Genomic DNA, 12,489 nt, shown 5'->3' with positions numbered 1-12,489 from the left:
ATCCCGGTCAATGCACATCAAACTCTTGGCTCGCTCTGCATTTGGCATTTATTGGTATTGTTCCAATTAAAGTTCGACCAGCCCCATAAAATATGCAAACACGTAAAAGTTCCCAGTTCGATTTGGCTGCCACAGGACATTAATGCTTAACGGTCAATGGTTTTGACTGCAGCATCCCGAACATTCCAGTAGACAGTGCCAATAAAAGGTAATAAAACTCGAAGAACAGTATTCCCAGAGCTGCTGCAGTGGCTCGACTGCAATTGTCAAAAGCTGCAATGAAATTAAAGATTCTACTTGGGCGCATAACCGGAGCATGGGCGGAATTTTGAGCAAGCTTGCAAATCGGCTTAGTAGCTAACCGATTTGAGCCTGGATAGCCAACTTATTTTATATAAGAACTTAGCCTTAAACCAGGCAATATATAGCTGAACCTCACTATATAGAATTATTTATACAATTCTCCAAAACCTAGTTTTTGTTGGCTTAGTTTTATTTGGTTTCTAACAATATAATAAAAATTTAAATCTGATTCAATGAAATAATGCTTTGATTGAAAAGGTAGAAGAGTATAACACCATATATTGGTTTTATCTAACCATATTTGCTAGAAGCCAATTTGGTCCAGGGATCTAATATAGCTCGCAAATTCTATTTAAAAATATGAATGGCATACAATATTTTCAGTAGAACGAGCAATAAAACATAAGAAACTGAGTTAAACGCCTGAATGAGTATGATTAAATTTATATGAACATACTAGAATCTTTAGATATCCAATTAAATATCAGATAGTTTGTAGATAAGTTTAAGGTCTTACCTAGATTAGCTCAGCCACAGCTTATGTCCAAACTCTTTGCCAATTACGTGTACTTGTTAAAAATCCGTGGAGAGGCCTTCGCTTGACGAATCTATCTATTTTATATTCATGCTTCACATAGCCCTCTGAACCATCTCAGTTATTCACATACTTAGTTATTCTCTTAAAAAAAGCTCCACACATGACTTTTATTTCATGTCATAACCGCGATTAAGTGATCCAAAGAGAAACCCTCATTTGGCTTTTAGGCTGATGGCAACTCGCAACATGCTGAGTGTTTTTTGCACTCAATAAATATTGTCTGACCGCACACTATCTATCGCTCATCGAGGTCTCGAATGTCAGATGGGGCCGGCAGTCAGACATCCTTGTCGAGGCATCACGCACAGCACAGTCTCGGGCTCATGGGCGCCCCCCGAGGCGCAGTTGAGCGATTTCCCAACGGTGGCACCAGCTCCAGCTTCAGCTTTAGATCGTGGCCAAAAATGCAAGAGCCCGCAACAAAGTACAAAAAGCATGGCACAAAGTCCAATTTGTTTGTAATGGCATTTACTTTGTTTACAAAATAAATTTTGTATGCACAGCGAGTAGTTTGTAGTCCCTCAAAACTTGCTCGCACTCCAACTCTATCGCTAGCCTCATCTCTGGCTGGCTCTGAGCACGACTCCCAGTCTGACTCCAGCCCATGCAGGCGCTGTAAGGCGACTACAAGCTCAAAAATAAGAGAACAAAAAGAACAAAAATAAAATAAATAGATGGATGCATATAGTACAAATTCTAAAATCGCTGTACCATAAAATTTGCCCATCGGGCGCTTGGGTTTTTGTTATGCCACTCTAGGCAAGGACGATTCTCTTGCCTTTTCGCTGTTTAATTTCGCAATTGTCCTTTTCGATAGAGCACAGACTGAGAACATAAAAACAAAAAAAAAAAAAAACGGAGAGAGATGCTCGTAGAGAAATGGAGTTGGAGAGGGAGTTATATATTCCGGTCATGGCTGTTGCGGCTTGTGATTTATGTTTGTTTATGTTGTTCAACATTTGTTTTATTTACCGCACATACTAAAAATAATAATAAGCAAAAACCTTGCCAAACTCAAACAAATAAGCAGCTTAGAGACAACAACTCGCAGCACTAAATTTGTAAAATAAAATTCTTCTTCTCTTTAGTTTTTCTTCGACTATGTCATGTCATATAATACCTAAAAGTACAATTTAGGTTTCTATACGAATTGTTTCATATATAACTTAATAGTTATGATTAGTTCTCAATTTACTTCCAAACTATAATATTTAGTAATTAAGTGTTCGTCTCTTCTATAAAGCGTAAGGCCTTGCAGTTAAGATTTATAATTGCTCACAGCTAGGGAAAAAATGTTGACAAGAAACATCATAACCTTCTATTGCTCAAAATTCTCTAGCTCATGATTTGGCTAGCAATGCATCAGTTCTAGAAACCAGTTTGGGTTTAGTTTAAAGTCCATAGAACTCAAATTATGTGTATAATTGTGCAAATTTGTTTGTTAAACCGGTTCTTATGTTATGTTTCACTATAATCGCGTCATTTAAGAATTTTTTACAAACCACTCGAACCTCGGACAGTCGCCGACTAGTCGCAGCTAAGCTAATAAAACATTATTGGCCATTATAGTTTTTAAGCACAATAGCATATTGTTGAGTATGGTCAGTTCTTAAGAATAATTGAAAGCAAGATGTGTTTCGCGCTCTGAGTTAATATATATATGTGATCGAAAATATGTGTGAAAATATTTGATAGAAAATTTTGTGAAAATATTCCAAGCTAATACAAAGTTTTGATTGAAACTATGTGATTCAAAAGTAAATATATTACTTTAAGTGTCATTTGATTTGATTACATTTGAAATAAATTAAATATGATTATACTTATGATGGTATGAAATAAACCCAAGTTAATGTTATGCATCGGGTGGGCAGCCATTCTGAGGAACGATTTTCAGTTTATCAATATGTATACCTAATCGTTTGGCGATTTGTTGAACCTCGAATACAACGGTCTGCGATGGTGATCGTTGGCGTGTCAGTATGGCAGCATATTCTGAAAACGAAGGAATTCAGGACGCAACCGTCTCAGGCAACTTGGTGAAATGACTTACGAAAGTTAATAACGTAATTGGAATCAATGCACAAGAACTGTATAGCAAAGTTATCATAGTCAGTGACCAGCACATATATGTCCAGGCCACCAACAAAGGCTAATAAAGGAAGATTATATTATCTTCTACTGAATACATAGATAAAGATGTCTTAGTTTCTACATACCAGGCGATGATGTTTTCAATGTGAATTTACCAGCCTTTGAATCCACGGAATCAATATCCGTTTTTTTTACTATCAAAGTCTCCTTTCTATAAGTTTCTTCATTTAAGACACTTAGCTTGTGATTGTGTGTATTAAACCAACTTACAAGCTGTGTAGCTCCGTCATTGTTTCGTGAAATTTACCATTGGGCAACTTATCAATTTTGATCGTTCGACATTTGTTCATTTTTTTATAAAGGAATGGATACATTGAGTACGTGTACCATTTGCCCACGTAGTAGTCCATATAGAATTCACCAACGGCTGTCATGTTTGATGGACATGCACCATCAAATACCTCCAATCCCATAGCGCTACTTCCGAACAAAAGCATCAATATGCCAAAGCTGCTCCGAATTTTAACTATTAGTAAATTGTAATATGATATTATCTTAAATATGATTACATACACGCCGATTCGTGGGTTGAACATGTTTCGAAGTCTGAACTGCGAAAAGATTGACAAAAACAAGAGCCATATGCAGTTTCTACAAAATTGCATTGGAAATGTTCTTAGCCTGCAATATTGATTCGTTAGAGAGAATGCATTAAACTTATTATAAATCTTCACATTAATACATGTATATATATATATATATATATATATATATATATGTGTGTATATATAGGTATGTATATATATTATATCTATATATATATGTATATATCTAACAAATAAGCAGGTGTTTAGTCATGAGACATTCCAGAAAATACTTGAAATTCGGCGAAACGTGTTCAACAACAATTCTGATTAATAGATAATAATAACAGATTAGGAAGCCATATATCAAGCTGTTATCTAATCATTGCTAAAATATTGATAACAGCTATGGTCAACATGTTTTGATTTCAGTAATCAAATATCTTATAGTTTTTGATAATTGAGTAAAGTTCAAAGACTTCTTTTAAATGGACAGTCTGCAGCAGTTTTTTAGAAACTTATTAGATCAACATTAATAAAAAATATATTATAAAACTTGATTTACTTGGGTTATTAAACATTAAACATTAAATTAAAAATAAAATATTTTCTCGATGCTATATGTTATTTCAAAGATATTTGATGAATAACCAAGTAAGAAACATGTTAATCATGACTTCATTAAAAGTGTCAATTTATTCTAACAAATCTGCAAGACCGTGACCAATCAGACTATTATATTGTATTTGAATATAGTTGAATGGATTATTCGCAGTTATTCAAGTGTGGCTAATTTCAAGATATTTAAAAATTTATGTTCATACCCCAATGAATAATCTAGTCAGAAGTATGTTCTATTTACCTAGTTTAAACTATGTGTTTCAAAAGTAAATATATTACTTCAATTGACATTTAATTTGATTCAATGATATTTAATATGATTTTTTGATTATACTTTCAATGGTATAAAATAAACCCCAGTTAATGTATATAGAATCTGTTATGTATCGGGTGGGCAGCCATTTTGAGAAACGACTTTCAGTTTATCAATTCGAATGCCAGCTTGTTGGGCCAGTTGTTGAGCCAGGAATACTACGGTCTGCGATGGTGACCGTTGGCGTGTCAGTATGGCAGCATATTCTGAAAACGAAGGGGTTCAGGACGCAGTCGTTTTAGGCAACTTGATGAAATGACTTACGCAAGTTAAAAATGCTTTTGGCGTCAATGCACAAGAACTGAATAGCAAATTTATCATAGTCAGTGACCAGCACATACATCTCCTCGCCGCCAACAAAGGCTAATAAAGGACGATTATATCATCTTCTACTGAATATATAGTTAAAGATGTCAAAGTTTCTACATACCAGGGGCTGATGTTTTCAATCTGATTTTGCCAGCCTTTGATTCCACGGAATCAATATCCGCTTTTTTGATGACCAAAGTCTCCTTTCTATAATTCGCTTCATTTAAGTCTTAACAAGTGTTTGTTTGTATTAAACGAACTTACATGCTGTGTAGCTCCGTCATTTTTGCGCTAAATTTACCATTGGGCAACTTATCAAATTGGATCGATCGACATTTGGTGACTTTCTTAAAAAGGGATGGATACATTGAGTGCGTGTACCATTTGCCCAGGTATCTTTGCATATCTAAATCACCAACGGCTGTCATGTTTGATGGACATGCACCATCAAATACCTCCAATGCCATCGCGCGGATGCCGAACAAGAGCATCAATATGCCAAAGCTGCTCGTAATTGGAACTATTATTATAGTTGTAATATAATAGTATCTTAAATATTATTACATACACTCCTATTCGTGGGTTGAACATATTTTATAGTCTGAACTGCGAAAAGATTGACAGAAACAAGAGCCCTTTGCAGTTTCTACAAAATTGCATTGGTAATGGTCTTAGCCTGCAATATTGATTCGTTAGAGAGAATGCATTAAGCTTGTAATAAATCTTCGCATTAATACATGTATCTTTATATATATATATATATATAATAATATATAGAGAAATCAATAAACATCTGCATATATCTAAAAAAAATAATGAATAAAAAGAATTTTCAATTTCATTCAAAGTTGTATGTTTGCAATTTCAACATGAATAGTTATTTTAATTTACAATATATAGTGTATTTTTTTTTTTAAATTAAAATAATATTTTTTCATATTGTTCAACTTGTTTTTGGTATTTTTTCATTTATTATACAAGAACGTATATACAATATAATCTGAACATTCGAAACTCTCTGCTAGTAAACAATTATGCCATTAATATCTAACATACTCTGCATTTTTTAAATCAATTTATAGTTCTTTCTGAGTATATATTAAGGATATAAGTATTTAGCTGCTATAAACTGTTGCATTTAGTTATTTAAGAAGTTCATAAATATATCGAAGAGACGCTCGTTGAAGCGCCGGAGCCAATCTCATGCTGCCTCAATTGCCTGCGGCAATGCATTGCTGACAAATATGTTCTCCTCAGCTGAAGCTGTGCCATTGCTCTCCAGTTCGGGACAGTTCTTTTGGACAGTATTGATCAGCACAGATTGGGTTATCTTATTGTCATCCAGCACCTTATAGGCCGTTTCGATTGTCTCCTTTGTGGGCTCACGGTCGCGTGTCAATATCCAGACGATTTCTGCAATGGCAAATTCATACGATTGTAATTAACGTGCTGGCCAATGTGTCCCTGGCTGACCATAATGCAATTAATTATGGAGTTGCATTAATTATGCCAAATGCAATAACTGATTTCTCGTTTGCATGCCAAATTGGCCAAGGCCAAGACGGGACGTGCCCAGCCAATTGGCCTAAGCTTCCGCATACTTACTCAAATGGGCGAGGGGGGTGAGGCTGGTACAGCTATAGACAACTGCATACGATTCGTAATCGGTGCCCAGTACCAGATAGTTGGCCCTATTAGCTTGTTCTGAAAGTTACAGATACAAATATAGATAAAGATTCAGATGCAGATGCATATACACGGCTGCATTTACTTACGATTCTTGGAGAAGGTCACGGCCAATTGCCCGGGTGCAATGATCTTAGCCGTGCCCGTCACATTCGATGGACTTCCGGTGCTGTAGGTGCGGGGTATAAAGAAATTTCTAGATGTATTCTAAAAACTATAAGCTGAACTACTCACAGTTTATTGATGGCCGCATTCAGTACAGATACTGTGCTGTTATCGGTGATTTCATAGCGCGCGTAAATACATTTCTTGCCTATTTCAAAGGCAAATGGATACTTCGCATACTCATACCAGACGCCCATATACTGAAAAACAAAAATACAAAAAAAAAACATATTAACAAGTTGAGTTAATGAGCTGTTAAAGATTTACAATGGCAGCGCAGCTGTTTAGTCATGAGACATTCCAGAAAATACTTGAAATTTGGCGAAACGTGTTCAACAACAATTCTGATTAATAGATAATAATAACAGATTATAAAGCCATATGTCAAGCTGTTATCTAATCTATGCTAAAATATTGATAACAGCTATGGTCAACATGTTTTGATTTCTGTTATCAAATATCTTATAGTTTTTGGCAATTAATTAAAGTTCAGAGACTTCTTATAAATAGTTGTCATAATTAAGTGGACAGTCTGCCGCAGATTTTTAGGAACTAATTAGATCAACATTAATAAAAAAAATATTATAAAACTCTATTTGATTTACTTGAGTTATTGAACATTAAATTATAAAATAAAAAATTTTTTGATTTTTTGAGAGTAAATTTGGCATAGGAAAGTTAAATTAGTTATTTATTATTTTCATATATTTAATATATTGTTTTTATTATATATCAAGTCCCAAAAACAATCAACCCGAGTAGCAGATCTCGATCTTAATCTTTTTGTTTTTTATATTTAATCAATTAGTTGAAAAATATCAAATAAATCATAATATTATATCTTGCCTTCTGCTGCTTTCTTGAAGTGGTAATTTGATCAAGTTCAAATAAAAAAAATTTAATTAAAAGATATTTCAAAAGTAGCCAAGTAACAAACATGTTCATCATGACTTTCAATTAAAAATGGGCAAAACAACGAAATTGTCAAGAATGTAACTCAAGATAAGCATTCGCAGAAAACTAATTTGCCAACTTGATGATTTGCTTTGGCACAATTAATTAAAGCGTTACATTTGATTAATTTTGGGACAGGTTGAAGTGCTCAAGTGGTTGACAATTGTGTGGTACTTACCGCCTCCAAGTCAAAAGTGTCCACAATCTTAACCTCTGGACACCGGCCGGGAAAGGGCACTTGGGCCCAGACTCCATTTAAGGCCACAAATGTGAGCAGCCAGAATGAGGCACTGCAACAACAAAAACAACAAGGAGAAAATGTCAAGAGTCAAGCGAATTAAATTAGTTTTCACATTCCAAAATGTGGTGGAGGGGGGAGGTATGTATGTATGTACTTATATGCTTTATATAATTACCTGATAGATTGACGCATTATTATCGAATCGCTAGGATTTGCTTTCGATTAAGTGTTATGCACGTTGTAATATGTGATTGGAAGAGTATTTCAGCTCGTTGTATTCTCACTCAGCTCGTTCGTTCAGTACTGACATTCATGCGGCTGCAGTGCATCATTTATAGATTCATCTGTTTGAGCTTTTTGTCGGTTTGTTGTTGCCTTTTTTGTTTTTAGTGTTCTGCTTCTTTTTGCTTGACGGCACCAAAGCTTTTTTCCACTGCGCCGGCGCTACTTTGTTGTTCAAGTGTAAACAAATGAAAAGTGAAATGTTGACGATCCGAACTGAAGGGCTGAAAGCTGCGAGGGGGTTGGCTGGGCGTTATAAGTGGATCTCTCAATGTTCTGGTTACACTCGCTGCACGCGACGCTTTTACTCCGCTTATCTAGCTCATGATTCACCGAATCAATAAAAATAATTAAAACAAAAAACCAAAAACAATCACAATATCAAGAGCAACTCAATTAGATTGCATAACTAAGTATATACAAAATATATGGGTGCGAATAAAAAAAATTAAATCTTTCGAATATGCAGCTCAGGGATCAGATGACAGTCAGTCTACAAGCTGAAGGCATATTAATTTCATTTTTATTTATATATGAAAGACCACACAAAAGATCTGCTAGATTAAAAATATATATTAATTATATAGTTAACATATATATATATTATAATTAATATATGATTAATATATATATTTTAATTTTAAACATAATTCCAGCGAGTTGCTCAGGTTAATGAACCTGAAAATGTACCGTAAAGTTCATTGTAACTTTACAAGTCAAAAGTAAACGAACTGTAATTTTTTTTTTTGCAGTATTTGATGGTCTCAGTACCATTTTAGTTTAAAAAATTAATGTTGGAAGAATTTATTAACAAGTAAAAATTAAGCATACATTTTTAACAATAATGAATCACTATATCTGCGCTTATCAGCGCTTAAATATAATATAAGCTACTGATTTATAGCTGCCAGTTGCAAAATATATGCTTTTATCAAAAATATTGTCTACTGAAAACTCAATTTTTCTATGATTTTAACCTCATAATCAAAATTTCTGATTTATGGTAAAATTAGTCACCGTTTATTATTTTTTTCGTAAAGGCAAATAACTCTTGAAATGCTTATCTAACACACCCAATACTACATTATCTATGAAACAACAAATCTTAGGGTTCTCTTATGATTAAGCAGCGCATATCAATTGGCTTCCACATAGAACCAAAGCTTTTGCTAACATGTGGAATGTGTTTGCAGCGCCATCTATTGGCAACGAACAATCGTTTTGGCACTGGCGCCATCTGTGCGGCGCTTTGTGCTGCAACTGCAACTGCGTGTGAACGTATGAAATCCTTATAGAACGGCTTAGCGGTCGTCTTGGCCATTATTTATTGAAATCTCTGGAGCACACACACACACACACAAACACACACACACCTGCACTAGCTCACACATTCACCCAGCCACAGAGAGAAAATTGTTGTGCTGCGGTTATTTAAAAAAAATGTATGTATACATAATACATTTTCGTATTATTAAATTAATTAAATGTAAGCCACAAATTGAGTTAAATGTACAAAAATGCGCCCACGGCAAAGGGCGAAACACTCGGGAAGGCATTCACATATGGCCCAGGCAAACTGGCTTACATACATATATTTATTTAAGTGGAAGGCTTGAAAGGTTTGTTGAAAAAAATATATATATACATTAAAAATAACATATACCAATTATGGAAAATTGAATATATTGTCGAATTTTAATGGAATTCAAATTTTTACTTCCAAAACTATACATATTTATTTATATTATATTGTCATAACACCATGTATTTAAAAATCTTTTATTACACATTCCCAATATATTTTCTTAACCAATTATGCATGGTTCTAAAATCTAAAAAGATTTATCTCGAGATTTTTATTTAAATGAAGTCAAAGAAAAATATTTAATATTTATATAAATCAAAATGAATGCGACTTAATTTTTACCGATTTTTAACATTTTGAGATTTTCTTAAAATAAATTGTATAGCTCTATAATTTAATAAAATATATTCGAGCAGCCCTCGCATGTGTGTGTGGACAGCACAGATCTGAATGGCCTGCAAACTATTTTGGAATGGAAATTTATGGTGCTCCAGAGCTGAGCCATTGCGACAAATGAAAGGATCTCTGAAATGAGTAAGGGTGCGGGCACTGCGGGGTAGTCGGAGGGCGTACAGGTAAATGGGTAGGTTGATCTGCTTGGATGGATGGATGGATGGATGGACGGTTGGTTGGTTGCTTGGATTTGGCGCTGTTGTTGCAGCGTGTAGTAATTAAATTTAAAATATGTACACACAACGGATGTTTGAGTTTTGAAACAGGGGATGGGGGGATGGCAGGGGATAATTTTATCAAAGGCAGCCGACACGACTGCAAAACCGATGCAATAAGCCAACCAACCGGGCAGCTATGGAGCTGCAGCTTTGGCATATGCAAGCACGCGCACGCACACACACACATACACACACAAATACATCTGCAATAAATGCATGCCAACACACATACACACTCTCGGACATTCGCACACAATTCAATCATTTTGCCTCCATTTTAAGTGTATTTTGCGGTTATGCGCTTTATGGGCATTTTGTCCCATGTAATTTTATTTATATGGCTATCTCTAGCCCACTCGCCGCCTCCGCTCACCCCCCCCCCCCCTCTCGTTCTCTCTGCCTCTTTTGTTGATTAAAAAAGAAATCAGTGTCCTGGCCGCAGGATGCGTGCGTGCGGCCATTTAATTGACCGGCTGCAGCCTTTTAAAATTTCGCTAACAAATTGAATTAAAGTTTATTATTGTTATGCCCGCAGCAGCAGCAGCAGCAGCAGCAGCTCTTCTTCTACTTGCAGCTACCGTCCATTCAACAGTTGAGACGGCCAAAGGATTCAAGGATTATGCCAAATGAGCAACTACTAAACAGCATTGCGGCAGGAGCTTGGACACTCACTGCATAATGACCTTTAACCCAGTTCCTTTGGGCTTAGCTGCGCACAGTCGCTGAGCCTGGGAATGACACAACATGACGCAATTTCGGATTTCACACAGACACGCACACACACGCATACACATACACAGCGATGCGCTTTTGGATGTCCTGTCACAGGGTCTTTGAACGGTTTCACATGGACGGTTGGAATATTTGAGCTTTAAATAGAACTGCTTGCATTGAATTGAATTTGATGCAAAGTATCATATTTTATACAATATCAGAGGTAATAAAAGATTAAATAATAATTATTTGTATTACAAATTATTTGTTACAATAATAGTCTACTATATACCATATTTCCTCCATGGTCGTTAGAAAATAATTTAAAAATATTTCCTTAAATGTTTAAATCGACAAACGATTACCTCAAAATTCAAAAATCTATAAACCTTAAGCTGATTGTAGATAGTATTTATATCAAATTATAGGCTCTTAGTTTTAAGCACTTTTATTAAGTTAACATTCAAAATAATATATTCCTGCAGTGAAAGCTCCCATAACCGGACTACCCGGCGCGGTCGCCCCTTGTATATTCATTGAAGCTATCACTGTATTTAACTTATATTCTAAACGAATAAAAATTCTTTTTTTAAAACAAAGCAAAAACCCAATCTTATTGATGCTGGCAATGCTTAATACATTATTTATTTAGCACCTTGTTGTTGCCCCTTGGTTGGGCATCAGTTGTTCTGCGGAACTTGCTGCCGTGTGGCGCGTGGGTTGTGGGGTGCAAGAACAAGAAGCAGACAACAAAGGCTAAAGTGGAAGAACCTGAAAGTATTTTGATTTGTGCAATGCTCGAAAGTATTGTCGTTTGGCAGCCACTGGCGGCAATTTCTTAAATTTTTTATAGCGCATAACCTGTCTGGCACACATGCGCGCCATTCCCTGCCCCACCCACAAGCAACTACCCGCAGCGCCTTTCTGGCAGCTCCTTGTTTGTTGTTTGTTGTAAGGCTCAAAGTTAGCGGAGGACTAGGACGCGAACAAGGACGGGAACGAGCACGAGGATGAGGCTGAGGATGTCGTCGCTATCGTTGGCTACGCTTATTGCATTATGCCACCGAGCGCCAAGTCAGTCAGCGTGCGTGCACAGCCAGATAGAAAGAAGTTGGAGGCGTGTGGTGGTAGGGGGAAGGCGGCAGGAAGCGGCTCAGGATATATCCTCGCCAAGTGCAGCTGATGCCACTTTTGGCCCGTGGCAGTCGCGAGCTGTTTGCTGTTGTTGGTTATGGCGTGCTAAGAAGAAAAACTCAGCGGCAAAAATAACAAGAAACGGAAATTAGAAACGACACAACGACATATGAATACCCTTAACTTATCGCATTGTTAATTTAGTTGGCAAATTAGGCTTCAATAAAAAAAACAA

The 12,489-nt window shown here is 35.8% G+C and overlaps 3 protein-coding genes across 3 annotated transcripts; all 3 read right to left on the bottom strand.

Annotated features, from left to right (window-relative positions):
- Positions 1-2,630: 2,630 nt before the first annotated feature.
- LOC115759094 lies at positions 2,631-3,660 on the bottom strand. The gene is made up of 5 exons (XM_030699927.1): positions 3,569-3,660; positions 3,266-3,505; positions 3,121-3,206; positions 2,955-3,053; positions 2,631-2,896 (listed from the first exon to the last, which is right to left on the bottom strand). The coding sequence occupies exons 1-5, from the start codon at positions 3,658-3,660 to the stop codon at positions 2,757-2,759; spliced, it is 657 nt and encodes a 218-aa protein (XP_030555787.1). The 3' UTR covers positions 2,631-2,756.
- Positions 3,661-4,490: 830 nt separating this feature from the next.
- LOC115759095 (apolipoprotein D-like) lies at positions 4,491-5,456 on the bottom strand. Its single transcript, XM_030699928.1, has 5 exons — positions 5,391-5,456; positions 5,087-5,326; positions 4,944-5,029; positions 4,778-4,876; positions 4,491-4,719 (listed from the first exon to the last, which is right to left on the bottom strand). The coding sequence occupies exons 1-5, from the start codon at positions 5,411-5,413 to the stop codon at positions 4,580-4,582; spliced, it is 588 nt and encodes a 195-aa protein (XP_030555788.1). The 5' UTR covers positions 5,414-5,456; the 3' UTR covers positions 4,491-4,579.
- Positions 5,457-5,770: 314 nt separating this feature from the next.
- Positions 5,771-8,364, bottom strand: LOC115758943 (apolipoprotein D). The gene is made up of 6 exons (XM_030699742.1): positions 8,044-8,364; positions 7,806-7,917; positions 6,743-6,873; positions 6,598-6,677; positions 6,428-6,526; positions 5,771-6,235 (listed from the first exon to the last, which is right to left on the bottom strand). Exons 1-6 carry the CDS (start codon positions 8,058-8,060, stop codon positions 6,024-6,026), a joined length of 651 nt encoding a protein of 216 aa, XP_030555602.1. The 5' UTR covers positions 8,061-8,364; the 3' UTR covers positions 5,771-6,023.
- Positions 8,365-12,489: the final 4,125 nt, after the last annotated feature.

Source organism: Drosophila novamexicana, unplaced genomic scaffold (assembly GCF_003285875.2).
Source record: "Drosophila novamexicana strain 15010-1031.04,08,12 unplaced genomic scaffold, DnovRS2.1 tig00000193-arrow-pilon, whole genome shotgun sequence".
NCBI lineage: Eukaryota > Metazoa > Arthropoda > Insecta > Diptera > Drosophilidae > Drosophila > Drosophila novamexicana.
This window is presented reverse-complemented; position numbering and strand designations above follow the sequence as displayed.